The sequence below is a fragment of the Arvicola amphibius genome, chromosome 4 (genome assembly GCF_903992535.2).
Source record: "Arvicola amphibius chromosome 4, mArvAmp1.2, whole genome shotgun sequence".
NCBI classification, from domain to species: domain Eukaryota; kingdom Metazoa; phylum Chordata; class Mammalia; order Rodentia; family Cricetidae; genus Arvicola; species Arvicola amphibius.
This window is the reverse complement of record NC_052050.1, coordinates 3,715,538-3,739,543: the sequence shown is the minus strand read 5'-3', so window position 1 is coordinate 3,739,543 and position 24,006 is coordinate 3,715,538. Positions and strand designations below refer to the sequence as shown.

General features: G+C 47.9%; 1 protein-coding gene across 2 annotated transcripts in view; it reads right to left on the bottom strand.

The window, feature by feature from the left end:
- Positions 1–861: 861 nt before the first annotated feature.
- The window catches only part of Cyth1 (cytohesin 1), an 83,272-nt gene continuing 60,127 nt past the window's right edge, over positions 862–24,006 (bottom strand). Inside the window, exons 4-13 of one of the 2 annotated variants that reach the window (XM_038326563.1) lie at positions 17,951–18,017; positions 17,580–17,698; positions 17,193–17,273; positions 16,122–16,234; positions 14,755–14,903; positions 14,253–14,364; positions 9,157–9,233; positions 6,712–6,783; positions 5,132–5,286; positions 862–2,728 (exon numbers count right to left, since the gene is read on the bottom strand). In XM_038326563.1, the coding sequence (XP_038182491.1) occupies positions 2,650–2,728; positions 5,132–5,286; positions 6,712–6,783; positions 9,157–9,233; positions 14,253–14,364; positions 14,755–14,903; positions 16,122–16,234; positions 17,193–17,273; positions 17,580–17,698; positions 17,951–18,017 (1,024 nt within the window). In that variant the 3' untranslated portion in view covers positions 862–2,649. Of the gene's footprint in view, positions 2,729–5,131; positions 5,287–6,711; positions 6,784–9,156; positions 9,236–14,251; positions 14,365–14,754; positions 14,904–16,121; positions 16,235–17,192; positions 17,274–17,579; positions 17,699–17,950; positions 18,018–24,006 lie in introns of both variants that reach the window. The other variant, XM_038326564.1, reaches the window with a different exon arrangement.

The window sequence follows — 24,006 nt, the reverse complement described above, 5'->3', positions numbered from 1 at the left end:
CAGGCACAAAAAACAGCTGGAGTGATATTTTCAAAAAACCCTTTCTACAACTTCCAGTCATCTCTTTGTATTTTGACAATTTTTTTTTAAAAAAAGAAATACAAGATAATCTAAAAGGGGGGAAAACTACGTATAGATGATCTACACCTCTGATAAATAGACTGGTACTGACCCAGATGCTGGTCCGCTCAGGATACACAGTGAGAACAGGTGTGTGGGAGGGGCTCTGGCCCTGACCTGTCCCCCAGGCTTGGGATGAAGTTAAGCTGCTTACCCCCCACACAGGAAGCTTTGGGGCAATCTCCAGAACTGCACAAACCGGGCACAGTACATACCTGTAATCCCAGCACTAGACAGAGGGGATGCAGGAAGATCAGAAATTAGGGTCATCCTCAGCTGGACAGGGAATTTAAGTCCAGTTTGAGCTACATGAAATGCTGAAAAGGAAGAAAGAAAGGAAGGGCGGGAGGGAGGAAGAAAGAAAAAAAGAAAGGAAGGAAGGAAAAAAGAAAGAAGCAAAGAGAGATGCCAACTTCTGATACATTGATCATGTACTTCTAGCTTTTTGTTCCCTGGCCCTGCTCAACTGCCTGACAAGGAGATGCAAGGCCATGCTGCGGGTAGCTAATGTGGACACTTTGGCTCCACCTTGAAGCTCAGTTTCTTTCCCAAAAAGAGGGGGCAAAGGTTAAGTCCATTCTCCTCTTGCTATGCCATCCTTTGCAGAAACACTGCCTACCCAAGTTCTGCTTTTAATCTCCACCACACTCAGGATGGGCCCATGTCCATTCCACAGGCCCACACCAGCCCAACCCCAGGCTTGACAAGAGATGGCACCCACAGCCAGGCAGACAATGAGAGTGGTTTGGGCAGATTTGGAGTTTATTTGCTGCAGTTCCTTGGAGCTAGTTTACAAGGCAAAAACAAACAAAAACAATTGGAATAATAATATTTTTAAAAAACCCTGTCAACAACTTTCAGTCATTTCTCTGTATTTTGACAAATCTTTTTTAAAACAAATACAAAATAATCTAAAAGGAGAAAAACTATGTATGGATTATTTACACCTCTGATAAATAGACTGGACTGAGCCAGATGCTGGTCTGCCCAGGACACACCCATGAGAACTGGTGTGCGGAGGGGCTCTGGCCCTGGCCCGACTCCCCACAACAGGAGGCTCAGTCTCCAGCCTGGACCCCTCCGTCACTGTCGCCTCACACACTCCAGCATCAAGCACCTGAGGCCACGTGAGGCCGGATCCACAGGAAGGGGGCCAGAGTGCTGCCCCCAAACTCACCCCTCTTTGCAAAGCTATTTCCAGAGGTGCTGACCCCCTTCTGAGATTGGAGGAACTGAGCTCATGCAGCCCAGCGGGGGCCCATGGCTCCTCCAACCTGCCTGGAGGCAGCATTCTGCCACTGAGGCCTTGGCCACATGGAGGAGTGTGCCAAGACACCACCTGCCACCTGCTCTGCCTGGACTGGCATGCTGGCCCTGGCCGAGGAGCAGGAGCTGCCCTTGAGAGTCCCTGAGAGAACGGCAGGAGATGCTGCATTTCATGGCTCCCTTCACACTGAGTTAGGAGACCAGGGCCAACTCACACACGTGCGTGGCATGCCACGTCATAGAGGGTAAGGGGACAGAAAAGCCACCTCACCCTTGCTTGACTGCACTGCACCCTGCTGAGCAAAGCCCCTGCTCCTGGAGGCTACCACAGAGTGCACCAGAATAGTCCAGTTGGGGATACATTTGAGGCAGAAAAGGCTGAAGCCCCAAGGGGATCAGATAAAACCTACTCCTTCCTCTAGAACGAGGAATGAAGTTCTCGGGGAGGAGAAAGAAAAACCAGCTATGAAACAGTCAGCCACCCGGGACCATGGGGTGACCTCCTCACAGTTTTGGTTAATAGGAAAATGCAGACTTTCCGCTTTAAAGCGCAGTGGGCCTGGGTACTGAGGGCCAGGCAAGGAGCTATCCACGTCACCCCATCCCACAGGCACTGGGCAGGAGCTACCCATACTGCCTGCCTGCTGCCCTACTGGGGCCCTGGAGGCCTCCCTGTATCTGCTGGGCGCTGCCAGCAGCCCTGCTTTTGCCCCTCCTGGGGTGCCAGCAGTCCCAGAGCCCCTTTCTAGGGGAGGCTTCCCAAGCAGGGCACAGGAGAGCAGGATACAGTGCTACGTTCACTTTTGCTTAAAAAAAAAACAAAAATAAATCTTTATAGTGCGTGGCTTCTTTTCCTTTCCTCCTTTCTCCTTAGTACATAAGAGTACGTCCTCACAGGCATCTGTGGAGCAGAGGTGAAGGCCCTTGGCCAGGAACACTGCGAGGTAAAGAGAGAGCTCTGGGCGCTGCCGTCAGCCTGCCGAGCCAAGGCGAGGGAATGCAGAGCTGCTCTGCTGCGAGCAGCGGGTGGTGCTGGGAGCAGCTCCAGTGCCCAGGAGTGGCAGCAGCAGTCTCCAGCCCCAGCCCTCACTGCCACCCTTCTCCCACCTAGAAAACTGCAAAAGCTGAAGCTTAGTCTCTGGGAGCTGGCAGGGACTGGCAGGGGAGCCCTCTGCTCTCCTCTGCTGGGCTCCACAGCGCCCCTCAAGGGGAGGCAGGAGAAAGGGCCACAGCTTCCTGGGCTGGCTGTGCCCTGGTTCTCTCTCAGTGTCTCTTTGTGGAGGAGACCTTCTTTTTCCGTGCTGCAAGCATCTCGTAGAAAGGGTCTCTGCTGATAGCAGCTCTGGAGGGCAGAAAAGGGAGAGAAGAGGCATGAGGGGCAGACTGACTTAGGCTACCAGCTGTCACCAGGAACACCTAGTGGTCACCAGCGACCCGGAGTCCACAGCACACACATCCCAGTGCTCGCTCTCCCTGCCACAATGTTGGCAGCTAGCTGGGTCTCACCACAGGGACTCAGCCCCCAAAGGAACATGGCCCATCAGAAGTCTCTCATTTTCAGGATGCAGGTGATTCTACTTTGGCTTCTGGGGGATGCTAACCCTTCTGGTAGGCTGCTTGTCCTTGTAAAGCAGTGCTCATGACGTCCAGATGAAACTATGCTTGGAAACGGTGCCAAGAACTGGGTTGGCATCAGACACTCCTCAGTTATGGGCTGTGTTTAGCTCCCTCTTTATCCCTGGTTCTGAGATCTTACCCTGTTAATTCTTGGCATTGTAAATCATACCACTCTGCTCCAACAGGTACAGGCTCCCTGTGGCTGACAGTGGACACCTCTGGTTTACTGAGTGTCTGCTTGCAGCCTGGACTCCGTTGAACTCAGTATAGACATGGACATGTGCAACAGGAGTCTGCTCAGGCTGCTGGGAACCCCTAGGAAGGGTAGCTGCCGAGGGAAAGTATCTTGGCTCTTCTACAACTCCGCGAAGCCCGTCACCCCAGTGCTCTCTCATCCTTCCCCTCCACACAGGATTTGAGCCATGCAGTGTTGCAGCTCCTCATCTGCAGAGTGGTGTTTACCGTTTTCTGGGCTTTCCTCATGGGGATGGGGATGTAGAGACCACGACACAGAGTCCCAGCATCTGCATATCCTCCAGGGGCAGAGCCAGATCACCCAGGGAAACATTAAGACTAGTTGGGGGAGTTGGGGGAGGGCTTGGTAGTATCATGAGGAAGTCTAGCATCCATCAGAGGCCCAGTATTCACAAGAATTCAAGAGCATTTTAAAGAACACTCCATTTTTCTGATTAGAGCAGCAAAAGCTTATATGATAGCCAAAATGGATAAAAATAGCCAAAATTCTTTTGAAAGAATTGAGGGGAAGGAGCCTTTTCCAAAGCATATTCTACTGTCAGAGGCAATGTGTATTCACATGGGAAGGCCGTGGTCCACACAGGCCGGTCAGACGCTAAGCCATAGGCAAGAAATGAACTTCCAACAAAAGGGCATAGGAGACGTCGGGTATTATCTGTTCCCTGGTCTCGGGTCTTTCCACGACACAGAGCCAATGCTCAGAGGATGGGTTGCCTACCTGGCCCCATGTGTAGACCATAACTGTCACAATGGCTGTCACTTAAGGACAATGCCTAAATCAGGGCAGCATGCTCTCAACCTCAGCACTCTACCTTAGTCCTCAAGCAGTCCTCTAAGTTGGGAATTCCAGAGAAATATGGGTAACACACCCCCCAAAATATCAAGGACTGCACTGGTGACCTGAGTCCAAGCCCCAGCCATCTGCTCCCTTTCTTTCCAGAGCAAAGCACCAGCCCCTCTGTACTGGCACTCCTACGCTGTCTGGTCTTGGGCAAACACTACACTGGGTGGAGTGAAATCCTCAAACTTAACTTAGACTAGGTAACAGTCCCCAGGAAAGGCTGTAGCTTAGTAGAAGGCATGCTATGTCTGACGACACAGAGGCAGCCTGTGACCTGATGGCATATCTCCGTCACTCCTCAGGTCACTAGGGCCCAGATAACAAGGAAAGCTAATGAAAACACCTGTATAACTGAAGATCGAAGACCTCAGAACTGTGACTAAGAATGTATTACTGGAAGGAATAATTGCAGAGAGGGTGGGGAAGTCAGACCGCACAATGGCCATCTTCCTGGGGCAAGGAAAAAGATGCCCATTGCCCAGGTTTCATCTGGGTCCCAGGAGCAATGCTGGTGGAAGATGTCAATGAGCTTTGCAAAGTCTGTTTCCAATCACATGCCACACTGGGAAGTTCCTGTCTCTGCAGTAAACCTCATGCTGTGGGACTTGGAGCAACAAAGGTTGCTGTATTCTCACAGCACATGGTGAGGGGCTGGGCTCTGCTTCATGACCGTGCATCTCCGTTCTGTCCCGTTCTACCACTCTCATGACCTATGGGCCTTTAGTTCCCATATCTGTGACTGGGAGAATGGTCTCACTGGATAGAAAAGTACAACAAAGTCGAGTGCTGTTCACTGAGGAGGCAACAGGGAGAGAGGTGTCTTCCCCGCCACATATACAATGGAGGTAGGTGGCCTTTGTCTCCACTCTGGGCCTTTGAATTCTCTTAGTGCCTAGGCTGCAGACATGACTTAGTAAGGCTCTAACAGGAAGAAAACCAAAGGTCTGCTGGGAAGCAAGCTGGGAACCCAGAGCTGGAAGGACAGGAGCTGCAGAGGAGAGGCCAGTTCTCCAACGTGTGGGGGCCACCTACTTGATGCACTTGATCCACTCCTCCTTCTCTTCGGGAGTGGGGGCTGAGATGCGGTACACAGTGTGGTTCCCTTCCACCACTCGCCCGTCGGCCTCGGTCTTACAGGCCTTAATCACCTGGTCTTTATTGTCAGGGATGTAAAGTTCAAAGCAGTTCTGAGAAGAAGATGAGAAAGTGCAGTCAGATTTTAGGAAGCTGCTGACCAAGGAAAATGTTATTTCCCCACACTCTTTTTTTCTTACTCTCAAGAACTAGACATTAGGGAAATGAGGGCAGAGGACAAAGTCAGTTGGTAAGGTGCTGGCCACAGAAGCATGAGGACCTGAGTTTGCTTCTGCATTTAAAAAGCCAAGTGTGTGTTAAGCCAGGCGGTGGTGGCATACTCATTTAATCCCAGCACTCAGGAAGCAGAGACAGGAGGATCTCTGTGAGTTCGAGGCCAGCCTTGTCTACAAGAGCTAGTTCCAGGACAGGCCCCAAAGCTACAGAGAAACCCTGTCTCGAAAAACAAAAGACAAAAACAACAACAAAAAATTTAAAAAGCCAAGTGTGGGCCAGTGTGGTGGTGCACACCTTTACACACACACATTCCTCCCTCCCCCCGCCGCTCTTGGGAGGCAGAGGCAGGTGGATTTATGAGTTCAAGACCAGCCTGGTCTACAAAGCAAGCTCTAAGACAGCTAGGGCTATGCAGTCTCAAAAAAAAAAACAAAAATAAATAAGTAATAAAAATATAAATTTGTGTGTGGGTATACACATGCAGGTGCGCTGAACGGGTATGGAATGCAGAGGACAACCTCGAGCGCCAGTCCTTGTCTCCTACCTTGATTGAGACAGGGTCTCACTGCTGATTCCCACTGCATACATGAGGTTAGCAAGCCCATGGGCTTCTCCATTCCCTGCTTCACTGCAGGAGTGCTAGTGACACACATCACCACACCCAGCTTCTCCGAGGATCCCAACTCAGGTTCTGGCGCTTGCCAAAGCTTGTCTCATTCACACTTTCCCCACCAGCCCTCCCCCAGTCTGAGACCCTGTTTCAGAAAACAAGGTGGACAGTTCCTGAGGAACGATACTTGAGGTTGACCTCACGTGCATATGTGTAAACACATTCCACATACATGTGCACCTGCACACATACACAAATATTTCTCCTATGTAAAAAGACACTCTGACTAGAACACTGCAGGATGTCAACTGTGTTTCGGGCCTATCCGTTGACTGAGATGCTGGCCTGACATCTGCTGGTTCCATTCCTGACAGACAGGAGCATGCACAGAGCTGCAGGGGAAGCTGCTCCCATGCAACATAGTGCATCAGTTATAAAGCACTGAGCTACGGGTGCTCACAGCTGACCTGTATGGGGATGGCTCAGCCAGTAGGTGATGGAGGCAGGCCGACTAAAGACAATAAGACTATTTGTTTCACCTTTCCCTTGAACACTAAAGATAATCAGAACAGGGGGAGGCAAAGGCATGGCTTTGTTTCCCAGGTTCTCACGTCTGTCTTAAAATGCCCTTGAATGTCACTCTTCTTCAGAGCGAGGCTCTGGCCCTGGGCATTGTCACAGGAACACTCACCGGCTTTTTGGAGTCTTCTACCTCTCGGATGCTCAGATTCTCTAAGGGGATGATCCCACGGGGCTCTTTATCCTACAAAAGTGCAGAAGGATGTCACTCATGGCTGAGGAAACACCTCGTTCCCTCTTAGCCCATCCTGACTCCACCCAGGTTGGCTTCCTACAACAGGATCAGGGTCAGCAGTGTGTGGCAAAACTGGGAAAAATCCAAAACCCTCTGCAGATCACAAGGTCAGAGAGCTCAGCAGGTGCCATCAAAGTGTCCCTGGAAATGACCCATGGGGCATCAAGCAGGAGACATGTGTCCTCCCCTCCTCCATGTCATTATCCGGCTTTCCTTTCCTAGCCGTGGTTCTGAGCCACTAGCTCCTGGAAGCCTTTTCAGGCCTAGGTCTAGGCCCTCCTGCTCATGCCTGACATAGGGACTCCAGCTGAGTTTCAAATTGCCTCTTGCTCACTGCACATCACCTGAATTTGTAACCCCTAGGATAACAATGTCTTTGGGACAGCTGCTCCAAGATCCACAGAGGTTCCTGAGCTCAGCTGCAGACAGACCCTCACTCCCTCCTTCACCTCAGCTGGCCCTCTGAGGTACTGCCCACTGTGTCAGCCAAGGCCCCACCATGGATATACTTCTACCCACACCAGCCAGCTAACCTAGGTCAAGACGTGTTGCTCCTCAAACATATTAGTCAGAGTTATACATGCACAATATGTCAAAAACAAGCTGAAGTCCTGTCCCGCCTTCTAGATCATTCTGGTCATTAGTTAAGAGACTCCAGACGATTTCCCTGGAATCTCTGGGGACCAAGTGTTTGCCATTCTACTTTCTACAGTGTGCCAAGAGAACTGGAGGAGGCTCGTGTGGGGCTCGTCCAGGGAAGAGCTGGCTCTGCCTGTTGGCTCCCAGAAGCCCCAAAGGCAGCTTCCTGGGTGAACACACCATCCCATTACAGACAAGTCCTGCCCGCTTACTTCCCCACCCTCTATCTGCAGTGGACTTTCCTCCCTCACTACTCTGCTCCACTCTCACCGGCCTGTGTCTTCCTCCAGGCCAAAGGGTGGAGTGGGCTGATCTCATGCCTGAGCTGCAGCTATTACTCCTTTCCCACTGCCAGAGAGCAGCTGTGCCCTTTCTGGTCTGGTTGTCTCATCCCACGCACTCAGTTACTCTGTGTCAGTGTCTTGTAGCCCTTGCTGGGAAACCTCTCCTTGCTGCCTAGACCCTATAAAGTCAAAGGAAGGAAGGGTTTTGGAGGGTGGGGGCCCTGGAAGGAAACCTACTTAGCCTTTTATGCACAGTACCCTGGGGAAGGAACAGGGAGACTCTTTCTTACCATTTCTATATACTTAACATATTGTTCTAATGTTTGAAAAGAAGTTAAACACAGCAAAGCAAAGCCAGTTGCAGCACTTGGGCTGCATGAGTGGGGCCCTGGTGAGACATACTTTGAAAACAATTTCCTGTCAGGCCCACAGCCATCGTTAGCATGAATGACTGAACTAAACTGTTAACTCTATGCAGTTAGCCTGGAACACACTATGTAGCCCAGGCTAGCCTCAAACTTGTGTAATGCTCCTGTTGCTTTTTAAAAAAATCTTACTTAAGACCATTTTGCACCTCCTTGACCACAAATAAGGCTTCAGCCCTGCTTTCTCAGTGGGGTCAATGACTTTTAATCAGTGAAAATTCAGCCAAGTTAGCTACACTGACCTAGTTCAAGACTTTAGTCCAATATATATGCAAGAAGAACCACCTCTTGCAGGTACCCAGGAAGATGGCAGAACACCAGAGTGCCATGTTACCAGTGTGGGAGTCAAGGTCTGAGCACTAACACCCTATGGCTTCCTGCGTGTTCCACCCACAGGAGGTCTGGAGGAATTTTACTGGATATTTCTTATTCCTGCAGCTCCAAAAGGCACCTGCAGGAAGACCGTCCTGCAGTGACATCTTATCCCACTGAGCAGACACCCACGAGTTTCCACGGTGTAAGGAAACTCCCTCCCATTCCACCCTGCCCTTTCTCTCTACTGTCCTCTTCTCACTGGGGCTGCTCCTTCTGAGTCAGATCCTTTGGCATTTCTGAGACCACAGAAAATCTAAATTCTCCAACTCACAATTATTATCCCTTTCACTAGGTTCACAAATCTTTCCTGGCAGCTGGCCCCAGTTCCTTGTTTCCAGCCCAGCTACAAACAAGCCCCCAACACTGTGTTCACTGCTCCTTCTCAGTTCTGGGACTTGTGCCTCGTTATATCTAAAGTCAGGTACTGGCTCTGAACCACAGTCTCCTGGCCAGCCCCTCCACACCCATTCTGAGATCTACCTTAGCTCTTCCTTGACCCCCCAGGGAAGTAGAGGGAAAGATCTGACTGACAGGCCCCGCTCTGGCTGTGTTTGGTTAGAGTGGTTTGGAAGTGGAGGATTGGACCAGCAGATACTCACCGTGGTGTACTCAAAGTAGTAAAGGCAGTTGTCTGTCAGAATGAACCAGCGCCTCTTCCAGGTCTTCACCCTGCCACCTGACAGCAAAAAAGGGGATGTTCTTGACAAAAGACACCAAAGCAGGTGCATGCTACACACACCACACACACACACACACACACACCACACATACACACCACACACACACACACACACACACACACACACACACACACACCTCTCTTCTCAGGGAGGGCATGGGTCGGGCAGGGCATCAGGAGAACATTTAGATCATGGCAAAATTTACATCAGTGACAAGACACAGCCAAGACAGAAGCATCTTTCACAGAGTGAAAGTCTATGGTATGAGCAGAGCAAGCGTGTCTGGGTGACACCCTGAGATGTCCCGGACAGCAAGATGAGAGCATGGGCTAGGGAAGAAGACCCAGGGCGATGATGGTGCAATGAGGCTGGAGAAGCCAGCTGTACCCTGTGTGGTAGATACAGGCAAAGAAAGAAAGAAGGGAGGTGTCACACCCTGATGCAGGTGGCATGGGCAGGGAGTTCCATGAAGTGACAGGAGAAAAGATACAGAAAGTGAGGCAATATGAGCCCTTACAGCCAAACCATGGCTTTCCTCTCCCACCTGCCTGTGGAAGTTCTCACTGGCTTCAGCCCTCTTGGTAGTGTCCTGAGAGTCATGTCGAGTTATGGGTGTGAACTGAAGCAGGGCTCCTTTACCAGGAAAGGACTAGCTTATCCAAGAGGTCAGTTCAGGGGCCTTTCCACTGTGGCCTCACGTGACTACGTACAAGAGGCAGCCCTGACAGCTAGGAGGTGGTGACTGGCAGCTGATCAAGGCCTTCCTTAGTCCTCTTCAATGCTAGCAAGATTTCAGCAGCTAAGTGTGGGCCTTGTGAAGTTACTCTGTGTTGGTCCAGGGGAACTGTGCCCACTCTGAAGGAAGCTACATCTTCACTTGAATCAAGCTCAGGACACCCACTTTCCCCGACTTACCTCTGGTCAAGGGGAGACCGTCTTGACACGAACCATTTGGAATTACCCAGGGGATTCCCGTGCTGACATGTACACGAAATTGCATAAACACACTCAGTCCCTGACCTTAGCACTATGGAGAAAATTACTTCTATACAGTCTCCATGGAAGGCAGGGGAGTGGGACACCTGCCATGCCTACTCCCCTGCTCCCCTGACCTCTTGCTAACAGCCATGCCGAGCAGGGCAATTTTACAAAGACTGTTTCCAAATGCCAGCATCTGCCTGCAGGCTCATCCCTAAAATCTGAGAGAAGAGGTCCTGTGGAACAGGTAGGACCTAGACCTTTCTGGGCTATTTTACAGCTCTTCCTGGGTGCCTGAGCTGGAGGGGTGGAGAAGGACATGTACGCATCATTAACTACAAGATTCTAAATGATCGAGACCTAGGTTTCCAGATGGAGTGTGCCAGCCACCAACCCTTCTGTGTGGTGCACAGTGAGGCACTCTCCCTCATGGTGATCGTCTGTAAGTTTCATGGAAGCACCCCCAAGGGTTAGTGGCATGAATGAGAAGAGACATGAGTAATATGACATGCATGTTGGCAACAGGGAGGCTGGGCAGAATCAGAACAAATGAAAAGGAAGACAAAGAATGTGCTCAAAACTAAAGGCCGTTGGTCTTAAATTGGATCCCTTCCCATTTCTGAGTTTGAATGCTTCTGTCTTCCAGCCTTTTGGGGAGATTGTTTCCCATACAGGGCTTTGGTACACAAGGACAGCCAACCCATGCTGACCTCCCATGCACTCTGTCGTAGGACATTACCCCAGGTGACAATGGGGCTCAGGAAAGGGTGGAAAAAGTGAGTTAGATACCAAAGGAAACAAGATGGCAGGAAATCAAGAAGAAGAAGCAAAGCTGGGAAGTTCTGTCTGGTTATAAAGCTTCATTACATCCCCCGGACAGTTTGCTGCACCACAGAGCCCTCTACCACAAAGCATCGCTGCGGGACCACGGGGAACACTTCCACGTGGAAAGAAAAACAGACATGGGACAAGCAGACAGATCGATGTGAGCCTAGGACAGTCCCTGTGGAACTCACAGGACCCCCCCACATAGGGCTTCGTGGGCCTCCCTTAGACAGAAGGGCTGCACTGCCCTAACGGTGCAGCCTGCCTGTTACGAGCACTGGAAGGAATGCCTGTGTTTGCTCTCCTAAGGGTGGCTCTGTTCTAGTCAAGCTTAGGCACAGATCCGAGAAGTATTCTGGTTCCTCTGAATGTTTCCCCATATCAGCAATCAGAGAACTACAATCTGGGTTTTGAGGATGACTCTTTGAAACAGATGGGGATTTGCACCAGAAGAAACACAGACAGAGGATCCAGGCTATGAGGTCTCCCTGATACTCAAGAAATGGAATCAAGAACTACAGGTAGGGGTTTCTGGTTTCGAGGTTTTAAAATTTCTACTTGTGGGTTTGGAAGATATCATTTCTCTTTTTCATGGAAAGGCAAATGCCTCAAGTATCTTCTAATTTAACCTTTCCTCGAAAGCACATGGCTTTGGAAGTTACACAGCAGCACCCTGTTCTCTGATTTCTCACGTCAGAAATTACTTTTGATCAGATCGGTATCGGGGGTCAATTTGAATCCAGCAATTCCCAGGAAAACGAAGCCTATGCTCCTCAGCCTTCCTCAGCTCGCTCCAGGCTAGGGCTGCGAGACTACTTGCAGTTTGGGGCCTCCGACCTGGCGGCTACTGTACCACTCTCTGCTCCAAGAGGAAGAGTGAGCACTGCCCCAAATCCCTGATCCTGGCTGGTTCCCTAGGGACTGTACAGTAAGTTAGAAGCAGCATTAACACTACTACCAGCAATTAAAAAACAAAATAACCAAAAATAACAAAATTAAAAAAAACCAAAACGCTGCAGCAATGACAGTGGCCTGGGCAGAGTGAGCGAGCAGGTTGCAGGGTTACATACCTCCTGGAGTTTGGGGCAAGGAAAAGGAGAGCCAAAATCATGGAAACATATAAATGAGGGAGAAAAGAAAATTAAAACAAAGAAATCAAACCCGATTCCTTAATCTTAAAGTGCAGCGCACCGGTCACATTTATGTATGCCTGGGAGGGAGGTAGACCTGAAAACACTGGTGGGCAGCTGACCACCATGCACCAGCAAGGTTGGAGGCCTTACCCACACCCAGCCTAACAGTGCCACAAATCCATTGTTGTAAGGTCAGCATTTGCCAGACTCCTCCTCACAATCCAGAGCAAAGGGGGGGATGTGCACTTCTGAGAAAGTCAGTATCTTCCTTAAGACACCCATCACTTTTTAAATGTGTGCAAGGACGCACACGTAACCCACAGATATACATGTACATATGTGTGTACACAAGGACACACATGCTTATGGCTCTCTGCATACAGGGACATATACAGACAACTACAGATGGCACAAAGTCCTACCCTGTGCAGTGTACAGACACACAGGACTGAGTCTCAGTGTGCCACAGTGGAAACACCCTATCAGGAGTCTAGGCAGTTGGAAAACGTGAAGCAATGGCCCCACGATGAACAAGTCCCATATCGTTAGAGTTTTATTCTTTAGGATGAAGCCTTGCTCTACCACCGGACCAGCTCGATGTCATGGGCTCCAGGGATTCTCCTGCTGTCTCCTGCTTGTCTGGGATCATAGGTGTGCACCATTGCACTGTGTTTAAATTTTTGATTTTTAAAACTATAGGATGCCTCATGAATTTGCATGTCATCCTGGTACAAGAGCCAAGATCATCTCTGTTCTAATTTTAGTGTCTCAGCTGTCAAAGCTAACACTTAGCATTCTCATGGAAACAAATTTCCCTGGAAGGGAAAATAAATCTAAACTTGGAGACACTTTTGAAATTCCCAGCACATTTCCTCTTCACTCCACGGATTGGACAAGAAGAATGTGGAGCAGGTCACCCATGGGTTAAACATTTCAGAGCCTCTACTTCAGACCCTCTGCTTAGAGATCACTGACTGTTGGCCACGTTCAGATACTGCAAGGCTCTAATCAGTGAAGCGGTACTTGAAGGGAATTTATGAATTGTCATGTGGGAACACAGGCTTTGAGCCTTATTAAAGGAATGTCAACCCTAGCCTAGCTGGATGAATTAGTAGCAGAGGGTATGTTATCTAACTTTTCTGCATGTGTCAGTAATGACCAAGAGTGGGATGCTGCTTATCAGGACAAGTAACCGAGATGGAAGAGGAGCATGTCTCTAATGGGATACGTCCTTCTGATATGGGATTAGCTCATCAAAGGCCAAGGCAGAAGGAAACAAATGTGCTCTCTACTGGTCAAAAAAACTTGAATATTATCATGTCCAGAGAGTTCAGAGACCTCTCTTATGTCTGATAAGTAATAAAACAATCACAGGTGGACATGGATGTGCATGAGAACCCACTGAATTTCTTTTGTTTGGTTACTTTGTCACCTTCCTGGCAAGGCATGACCATAAATCTTAACAATACAGGCTTACTTCTGGCAGAGGGAAGAGAAATGCACCTGCAGGTTTTTGATGACACAATCATTAATGTGGCTGATTGGGACTGGAAAGGGGGTCAATGCCAGAGCATGAGGAAGAGTGCTGTGGTTTGCGCTGCAGCCAAGGGCTCTAGGTTTGCCATGCACACTGCCTGTGGGAGCCAGATGCAGAGGGAAGTGATGATGCATTGGGTAGGGCAGGGATGCCAGGGATAAATCTGGGATGGGAAGTAGAGAGATGGATATGGCTGGTTACCCTCCCAAGGGTAAGAGGGCAGAAAGGGGGGATGGATCGGATCCCTAGAAAGTGCCTCAAAGAACATGGCCATCTATTCAGGAATGAACACACAGGGCCCAGATACACATGGGCAATGTTTACAAGGGAGCCCAAAAGTCTCCATTCTATGATGAATGGCCGTCAGCAGCTTTCTTTCTGGAGGTGGGACTTTTAATAAGAGCATAACTCAGGGCATTCTCTGTGGGTGGGATGCCTGTGACCTGCCCCTGCCCTACACCCCAGGCCTGTGTGCACATAGCCCTTCTTCCTGAGCTCTACTGCAGGGACCCCACGCTGGTACGCTGGGACAGGGGACTCACCAAGTTTCAGCAGCCAGCCTTCTCGGTCTGGGTTGAAGAAAGTGTGGGTGAGGTCATTCCCGTCATCTTCCGGGATTTTAAAAGGTTCGTTTTTTATGCTTTCATAGAGATTCTGGGACAGAAGATGACATTGCATGTTTCATTCTAGAAGAAGCTTTTCTTTCTCCCCTCTGTCTACTCATCCCATAGGCACTCACTGTGAGGCTGTAGTAAGGACTAGAGAAGAACACAACCATTTTTCTGCTCTACATCAGCTCACAGGGACAAAAATAAGATGCCTGGTGGATAATTAAGGAAGGAAAAAAATAGCAGCTTGGAGTCTACTCAAGCCTTTAGTTTCAGATTTAGAAGCCTCTTCCCCTTCCTGTTTCTCGCTGGCCTTTGTGAAATTCACATATTTAAATGAATTAAGAGAGCAGGCACTTGGCAAGTTATCCTTGTCTCCTCTCCTATAAGGACGATCCTTGGCCAGCTGAAATGAAGCCGCTCTGGCCCTGCTCACCCGGAGCAACTCCTCGGGCAGGTCTCCTCCATCATTGATGCCTCGATTCATGGCAATGAACCTCTCCACTGTAGGCTTGTCCTTGACATTGGGGTTGTGTAGGCTGGTGTTCAGCATTATGATGGCAAAGGAGAGGACGTAGCAAGTGTCTAGGGAAGAGAAGAACAGAATATGAGAGCAAGGGAAACACCCACTCAGGACAGGAGTCACCAACCCAAGTAAGATCAGGAATACAAAACCATAGGCAGTGAGAGTGGGTGAGCCAAGTGCACACATGTTCACGGGCTTATGCTCATGAAAGGAGCAAGGCACATGAGTATACTAAAGATTCAGACAGAAAACAAGAAAATGGCCAGCTGGGCATGGTGGAGCATGTCTTTGGTCCCAGCACTCAGGAGACATATTTCTTGTGAGTTCCAGTACAGTCTGATCTCTAAACAGAGTTCCAGGTCATCTAGGGCCATATAACAAAACCCCAAACCAATATAATGCATAGAAAAGATAAAACTACCCACAATTCTATTTAGTAATATTTGGTCTGCTTTATTTCTTCTATATAAGTGTGACTATGTAAAAAAAATCACTTTACAGACATGGTAACACACTGTCCCCCCAATGCATATATATGGATACTTCCATAGGGGATAAGTACATAAACATATACAATACACAGATGACAGATAACACACACATATACACACATACATAGGTGATAGACACGCATACATATATATACACATATACATACACATATACACAGGTGATAGGTACACACATATACATATACACAGGTGATAGATACACACACATATACTACACACTACACACATATACACACATACACAGGTGATAGATACACATATGCACATATACACATATATACACATACACATGCTTTTTGTTGACCTTATCATTTTCCCATGCCAATATCTTTTTAAGAACATGATTTTCTTTCTTTCTTTCTTTCTTTCTTTCTTTCTTTCTTTCTTTCTTTCTTTCTTCCTTTCTTTCTTCTAAGACAGGCTGTGCTTAACTAGCTAACTACAGTCATAATTCTGCTTCTGCCTCCTGAGTAGCTGGGAAGACAGACAAAAGCACAGCAGTCAGCTTCTGGAGACATCTTTAGCAGTTACATGCTTGGTAATTCTGAACCCAGGGCCTCATGCACAGAGGCAAGCACTCTACCACTACGTCACACCCAGGTCTTCACTGCATCTCTGCCGGGCTCTTCTGGATGCTTCCAATCTTCCACAGTTATACACACCATTAGCAAACTGTTCCTCATGTCTTAGAAACCCTCCACTGCCTAGAAGAGAACCTATGGAGAAAGCTCTTCTCCCCACTCACAGAGAAGCCTCCTCACGCACCTGTGGACTGGAACACCCCGTTATTACACTGACAGTACCGCTGGGCAAAGGCTTCCATCATCCGGTCGATCTTCTGGGCCTCTCCAGGGAGCCGGAAGCTCCAAAGGAACTGCCTAAGGGTGGAGACAGGAGCACTGCTTTGACCTGCCTTGCTGCTGCTGGTAGTTTTAATATCGGAGAGCAAAGGGAGGTGAGGGGGCTTCCGTCCACTTTTTTTTTTTTTTTTTGGTTTTTCGAGACAGGGTTTCTCTGTGGCTTTAGAGCCTGTCCTGGAACTAGCTCTTGTAGACCAGGCTCGTCCACTTTTATAGAAACTGAACAGAAGCGAATTTAGCCACCGCCCATCACTGTGGATTTAACTGGAGGTAAAGTGCTTAGGTAAACCAAGATGTTGAGATTTTCCTGTTCCAAAGAACAGCCCCCCCTCAGAATAACTCACAAAATTGAAGCACAGAAGTTAATCATTTAAAATGAACTCTAAGGTAAGGATTCATTCAGAGCATTCATGATGAAATCATGGAAGTCACATGGGCCCATGTCATGGATTTAATTCTGCAATTATCGCATGCATTAAAATCATAGCTTAAAAAATAACCTCAGAATTTATACCTGCAGCAGAGAAAGTTAAAAAGACAATGTCTTTAAAAGACACAAAATAAGTTTGGTTAAAAAATTAAAGTTGCTGGGCAGTGGGGGTGCAGGCTTTTAATTCCAAAACTCTGGAGGCAGAGGCAGGAGGATCTCTGTGAGTTCGAGTCCAGCCTGGTCTACAGAGTGAATTCCATGATAGCCAGGGCTATATAGAGAAATCCTGTCTCAAAACACCAAAAATAAAAGTTAATTATTTTTTCTTTTTTAAAATGAAATGAGATACCTAGTTTAGGGCAAGAAATTAAAGGGCTCTATATTCTGAATAGTAGAAACAATTTCAATATTTGAACACTGGACAGTCATTCTACCCCCTAAACCATTAAGCAGTCTTAGCATGCTTTCCCACTTCAGCACAATCACCACGACCCCCGCAAGGGGACATTAGTCAAACAGCACACAGGCCCCGCTGACAACACCCACCGCAAGGCCTGGACGAGGTTTAGGTCGGTGAACTCGTGCAGCTCGACAAACGCATGCAGGACCTGGATGCTGAACTCATCTCTGTCAGGAAACAAATAAGAGATGGGATGGAACACAAGTCAGACTCCTGACCGCAAACAGATGGTATCCCCAGAGTCCCAGGCCGTGGCGCCTCTCAAGCCTGGCAATCCACAGAATGATGTTGGACTGGATCTGTTTACTAACTAGACAAGCAAGGAACCTGCATACCCCGGACAAGTAAGTTACTGTTCCTCAGGACACTTCCACTCAATACCATGGCTCCTGCTGCCCTTGGACTACAGTCACCCCATGAACTAAGAACTTGTCTCTTCCCATGAGTCTGACCATCCTCTCTAAATGCCTCACCTTTCCCCAAGGTAGTCACCAATGGCTGTTTTGTTAAGCCCTTCCCCTTTGTATAAGAATTGGGCAATATCTTCACAAGTGTTCTTCAGCAGGTCATTTTCTATTAAGAACTGGATCCCCTGCAGAAAGACCAGAAAGAGTCAGTGAGAATGAGTGAGGGCAAAGGCGGCAATGAGTGTGGGCCCTGGCACATGTACAGTAGGCATCCACCAGTGGACACAGGGATGGGGCATCGCAGGGCGCCAGACTCAGGACAGTGAGGTAACCACCCAGCACATACACCAGCAAACAGCAGCTTAGAACAAACGCTGCTCAATCACCAAGGAGGCTGCACCTTAAGACTCGGGGTTTTGTCACTTCTTTTTGCGTACCTTTTTAGGATCCATGTTAAATTTCTTCCTGCCCATGGCTACCTGTTTGTTCCTCTGCATGTTCTTCCTGGAAGAGAAGCGCAGCCATTAGTGCTCAGCAGCAGGAGCTCTGGGGCCTGCAGCAGTCTTCACGAGCACTGCTGACAGTTTTGGAAGACTGGGCCAGCTAGGTCTGGTCAGCTAAAGCCCTGGTCAATGCTCAGGCGCACTGACCTCTTTCCTTCTAGATTCATGGCTTCTCTTAGAATTTTTATTTTCTTAAACTTTGCAGTCTACATATTATAGAATCTGCCCATTTTAAGTGTATATACCTGGGGGTTAGTGAGAAACCTGGCAGTAGGGAAATTCCCAAGAATCTACAAGGATGATCCCAGCTAAGAATCTAAGCAATAGTGAAGAGGGTGCCTTACCTGCCCTTCCCCTGAAATCATATTGATGACTACCTTAATTGCCATCATAGAACCTTCATCCAGTCACTGGTGGAAGCAGATGCAGAGATCCATAGCTAAGCACTGGGCTGAGCTCCTGGAGTCCAGTCATAGGGAGGAGCAATATTATGAGAAAAACGCTCAAGACCACGATGGGGAAACACACAGAAACAGCTGACCTGAGCTAGTGGGAGCTCACTGACTCTGCACTGACAGTTGGGGAACCTGCATAGGACCAAAGTAGGCCCTCTGAATGTGGGTGACAGTTGTGTGGCTTGGACAGTTTGTGAGGTCAGTAGCAGTGGAACCAGTATTTATCCCTAGTGCACGAACTGGCTTTTTGGAGCCCATTCCCTTTGGAGGGATACCTTGCTCAACCTAGACACAGGGGGAGGGCCTTGGTCCTGCCTCAAGTGATGTGAGAGACATTTTTGAGGTCTCACCCTCTCTGAGGAGTAGATGGGGAGTAGGGTAGGGGTAAGGTGGGAGGAGCAGGGGGAAGAGAATGGGGAACTGGAATTGGTATGTAAAATAAAAGTTTTTTTAAGTGTGCACCTGAATGCTTTAATAAGTTACGCTGTGCAACCATTACCATAGCCAGTTTTAGAAACTTTCATCAGTCCAACATAGTTCCCCACACCCACATCCCACATTCCTACTTCAACCCCAGAAACTCCCAGTCTACCGCTTATGTACTGATCTGTCTGACTCTGGACCTTTCATGTGAGCAGAATCATAGAATATCCGGACTTCTTTCGCTTAGCTTGTTGTCTTCAAGGTCTGTCAGCACAACACTCCTGCCTGTTGCTGAGAGACATTCCTCTACATGTCTACCTCCCTCTGCTTTTCAGATGGCAGATGTAGAGTCAAGTCTGGGTCATTACGCCCAGGGCTGCTCTCAGCATGTGTGGACGCTTGTGGTGGCCATGTTTTCCTTCCCTTCGGGCAGAAGGGTCAAGGCTGTAAGGAGATGGTCGGCATGTAGTGCTTTCACAGTCAGCTCTTAAGACGCTGTACAAACAAGCTGCAGTTTTCTTAACTGTGCATTAGACTAAACAAATGCAGGTTCACAGACCATGCTTCCCAGGGTGTGGTCCACACACAGATGAGGGAGCGCGTCAGACATGCAGAATGCCAGCTCTCACTCACACACATGCCCCTGAGCCCTGCAGAGCAAACTCTCACCTAGTGTGTCTGCCCATTTTATCCAATCCCACAGACGAACTGAGTTACAGGTTCTGGGCCGCTGAGTGACTCAGAGTTTTAGGGGTAGAGGCTAGGTGACATTTCTAAAACCTCCTGTAAGCCTGGCTATACTTGGGAACCAACAGTAATTTTACCGTTTCTGAGCTAATGAGCTACTCAGAAATAGCTTATGCATTGTTTTAAGGAGCACATCAGCACTGGCTAAATCCCCAAAGTCCTTTTTTTTCTTCTTCTTCTTTCCTGGTTGAGACAAGGGATGACTGTAGCTCAGGCTGGGCTGAAATTCACGACAATTCTCCTGCTTCTGTCTCCTAAATGCTGGGATTACACGTGTGAGCCCACCATGTTTGGCCAGCCTGACTTGAGGTTTGGAATGAACAGGTATGAGTCTTAGGTTATCTAATTACATTTTCCCTAAATCCAATACTACTACTTTGATCCATATTTTAAAAAAATACAAGAAAAAAAAGCTGTTGGGAGATTTCCTATAAGAGTGTGCAATATTTGGGGGCCCTACAAAGGCAAGGCACATAACCACCCACAAGGGCCCTCAGCATCCTTTGCCTCAGTTTGGTTCCTTGCTGAAGGCTTCTTGGGCCTCTGACAAGCCCAGAACCCAGAGCCCAGACTTCAGTAGTACACTTCCAGATCTCTGCCAGCTACAATCACTGCTTCTGACCACTCTGGGTGCTTACAGCAGTGGCTGGCTGGCTAGCTTCACTAGTTCCCCATGAATCAGCTCCCGGCCCTACCCATTCAGAGTGGCTGCTGATGACTGCCTGACATATCACAGGATGCGGCTGGCTAAAGTTCCCAGTTCTCCATGAGTCAGTTCTTGTCCCTACCTGTCTAGCATTACTATTTATGACTGATGGGACAGTCACTGTCAGTGGCTGGCTAATGTCATCAATGCATATGGGTCAGCTGTCCTAACTTCAGCACAGTCTCCTTTGGATAGCAGCTGTCTCAACTAGGTCAATTGAGAAAGCTTTTCATAGTTTCATTTCTTACACAGCATTTAGAGTTATTGCTACAAAATGCTTATCAGGCCTTTGATTACAAGTATGACAACTACCTATGGAAAACCAGAATTAATAACAAATCCCAACTATACAGATGCTCAGAATCTGCAGAACAGCTCCCCTTTCAGGATCTTCAATTCTGGAAAACTAGCTTAAACTCCAGAGTTTAAAGCATAAATCACTGAAGTATGGTTCTTGAGCTCACAGGCACCAGATGCACTGATGAAAGTTGGTGTTTTTATGTTATCTTTTACATTTTTTATTTATTAGTATTGTTTGTGTACACCTACACAATGTGCATGCATAGGTGTGGAGGTCAAAAGACAGCTTTGTGGAGTCTGTTCTCTCCTTCTACCTCTACATAGGTTCCAGGGACTGAACTCAGGTCACCAGGCTTGCAAGGCAAGCACTTTTATATGCTGAGCCATCTTGTCAGCCCTTAAATGTTACCTTTAAGGCATTCTTTATGTTTCGAGCTTCATCAGATGATAGTGTTACTTGTTTACTCAAAACCATGGTATCCTGTTGTCTACTCAAACAGAACATCTCCAGACCAGTCCTGGTTCTCTAGCTCAGGATGGACAGGTCAGGACTCCATGGAGGAGCTAAGCACTAGTGAATAGAGGGCTGAGAGTTCTCAGTGCCTGGCTGCGGACACCGCTGGGGTCTTTCGTCCACTGGAACTGTGACAACCCACAGGACATTAAGCAAACAGTACCCCAAATTCCACATATATGTGCTGGCACAAAAAGACATGGAAAGAAAGTATACTATGATATTAATCATTCTCTCTTGGTTGCTGATTTGGGGAAATCTGTTTTCTTCATACTTTTCCATCTTTGACCAGTTTACTGCAATAAACATCTTCTCTTGGACAGTGCAATGACTCAGCAGGTACAGGGACTTGTAGCTAAGCTGACAATCTAAATTCAACCCCGGGACCCACACGGCAGGATGGAACCAGCTCCAGAAAGGTGTCCTCTGACTTCTACGTGTGTGCTGAGGCTCATGTGCTCATTTCCACTAAATAAATAAATACATATAATTTTTAAAATTAAAAATTCCACTTATAACCAGGAAAAGGCCAATAATTTGCTTTTTTAAGTCAGGGATAATTCTCATTCAGTGTGAGGCTTGCATCCTAAGGACCCATTCGGTCTGACAGGTTTGTATGCCCTGGTGACCACCCCACTGGGTTCTGGCCAGGTCTCCCCTGACACCTGTCAGCATCCACTGCTATTTCTGATGGTACAACCCTATCTTCTGTCTCAGCTTTATGACAGAAATATGTATTGTGTCCATGTGGTACCATGTACACACATACGAACTGCTTCTCTGTTGTGTTTGTGGGGCCTGCACATGCTACTGCACTGGACCAGCATGCTCCTCTGGTACTACCGAGTAACGGCCCATTGTCTCAGCCTGTTTATGCATTCCCCTATTGGTGGATGGCTGGGCAATTTCTACCTTGGTCCATTTTTAATAAGAGTACTGTAAATATCCTTGGTAAAAATGTTTAAGGACATATTTTCATTCTCTTGAATAAACACCTGTGTTGCTGGGGATCAGCGCTGGACACGTATTTAATACCTTTTGATTCTATCCATTGCAAGATGTGTTAGGCTGCATTTCAGGTAGTTTTACAGCGCTCACCTGCACAGCTGATGGTACTGAGCCTCTTCCATTGCGGACATCTATTATTTACAACGTCTTGCATAGATCTGCTCAGGATTTGTGTCCATCTGCTTGAGCCATCACATGGTACTGTGCTGCATGGTGTCTACACTGGACAAGGTCTTCTCAGACATACACTGCAGCTATTCTCTCCTACTCTGTGACTTGCTTATCCATTTAGCAGTTCCTTGCTTGCTGTGGTGGAAAAGCTGCTGATAGTAGCACTGATTCTAAGGCCCTCCCATGCCAGGCAAGTATCCTGCCACTGAATCACAGCCCTTGCCTGTCTGTTTGTTTGGCTTGGTTTTTGGTTTTGGAGATGGGGGTCTCACTATGTAGCTTTGGCTGTCCTGGAACTCACTATGTAGACCAGGCTGGCCTCACACTCACAAAGGTCCATCTGCTCTGCCTTCCAAGTGCTGGGATTACAGGTGTGCAGCACCGCACCCAGCTTATTATCTTTTCTATGAGAAGAAGCTTTAAATCTAGATGAACTCTTTTGTTTGTTTTGTTTTTGTTTTCCAAGACAGGGTTTCTCTGTGTAGATCAGGCTGGTCTCAAACTCACAGAGTTCTGCCTGCGGCTAGAAACCCAGCTCTCTAGAATAACTCTTAACCTACCTATTTCTATGCTTTTTTTTTTAAACAGAAAATAAGGAGCTGCAGAGATGGCTCAGCAGTTAAGAGCACCTGTTCCTCTTGCAGAGGACCAGGGATCATTTCCCAACACCCACATGATGGCTCACAACCATTCATAACTTAAGTTCAAGGGGATCTGATGCTCTCTTCTGACTTCCTTGGGCACTAGGCACACATGTAGTGAACACTTGCAGGCAAAGCACTTACATACATAAATTTTTTTAAATCTAAAATAAAAACTTTAATAGAAAGTAAGAAAACTGCAACCCTAAAAGACAACCTGGAGGCTGGCAGTGTCCCACTGGCCACACCCTGTGGAGGATGCAGCCCCTTCATCCCTATGGCACTTCACATGCAAGTTTAAAATAACAAATCAAAGGGCCTTACAAAGTCAGACAGAGAAGCTTAGGCTTAGAAAAACAGACATAGAGGGAGCTAGCTGGAAGCAGATCATTTATCGAGTGAGACCGTTAGAAACAGCCTGGGAATTCTGCTCCAAGTCCCTGACATCTTTCATTTTACACTGTGAACATTCCCACACTCTTCTCCCTGCAGCAGAAAGAGGTGCAAGTGCTCCTGACATTACACCAGCCTTCGGAAAGGATATCAGAAGGGCTAAGCTTTTCCTCCGTTAAACAAAAGTAAAACAGAAATTTTAAAATTCATACAAAGTGGACAAAAGAAGGGGAAATAAATAATCTATGCAACAATCTATGAGCACTTAGAGCAGTGTTCTCGCCCTTCCTAATGCTCTGACCTTTAACACAGTTTCTCATGGTGTAGTGACCCCAACCACAAAGTTATTTTGTTACTACTTCATAACTGTAATTTTGTTACTGTTATGAATCATAATGTAAATATCTGATATGCAGGATATCTGATATATGACCCCTGTGAAAGGGTTGTTCCCCAAAGGAGTCATGACCCACAGGCTGAGAACTGCGACTTAAGGTTTCTGGGTGCCTTTGAATTTTCTAGCTCAGTTTTGTACATGTAAAAGGTGTCCTGAGGCCAGGTGGTGGCACGCACCTTTAATCCCAGCACTTGGGAGGCAGAGGCAGGCGGATCTCTGTGACCAGTTCAGCCTG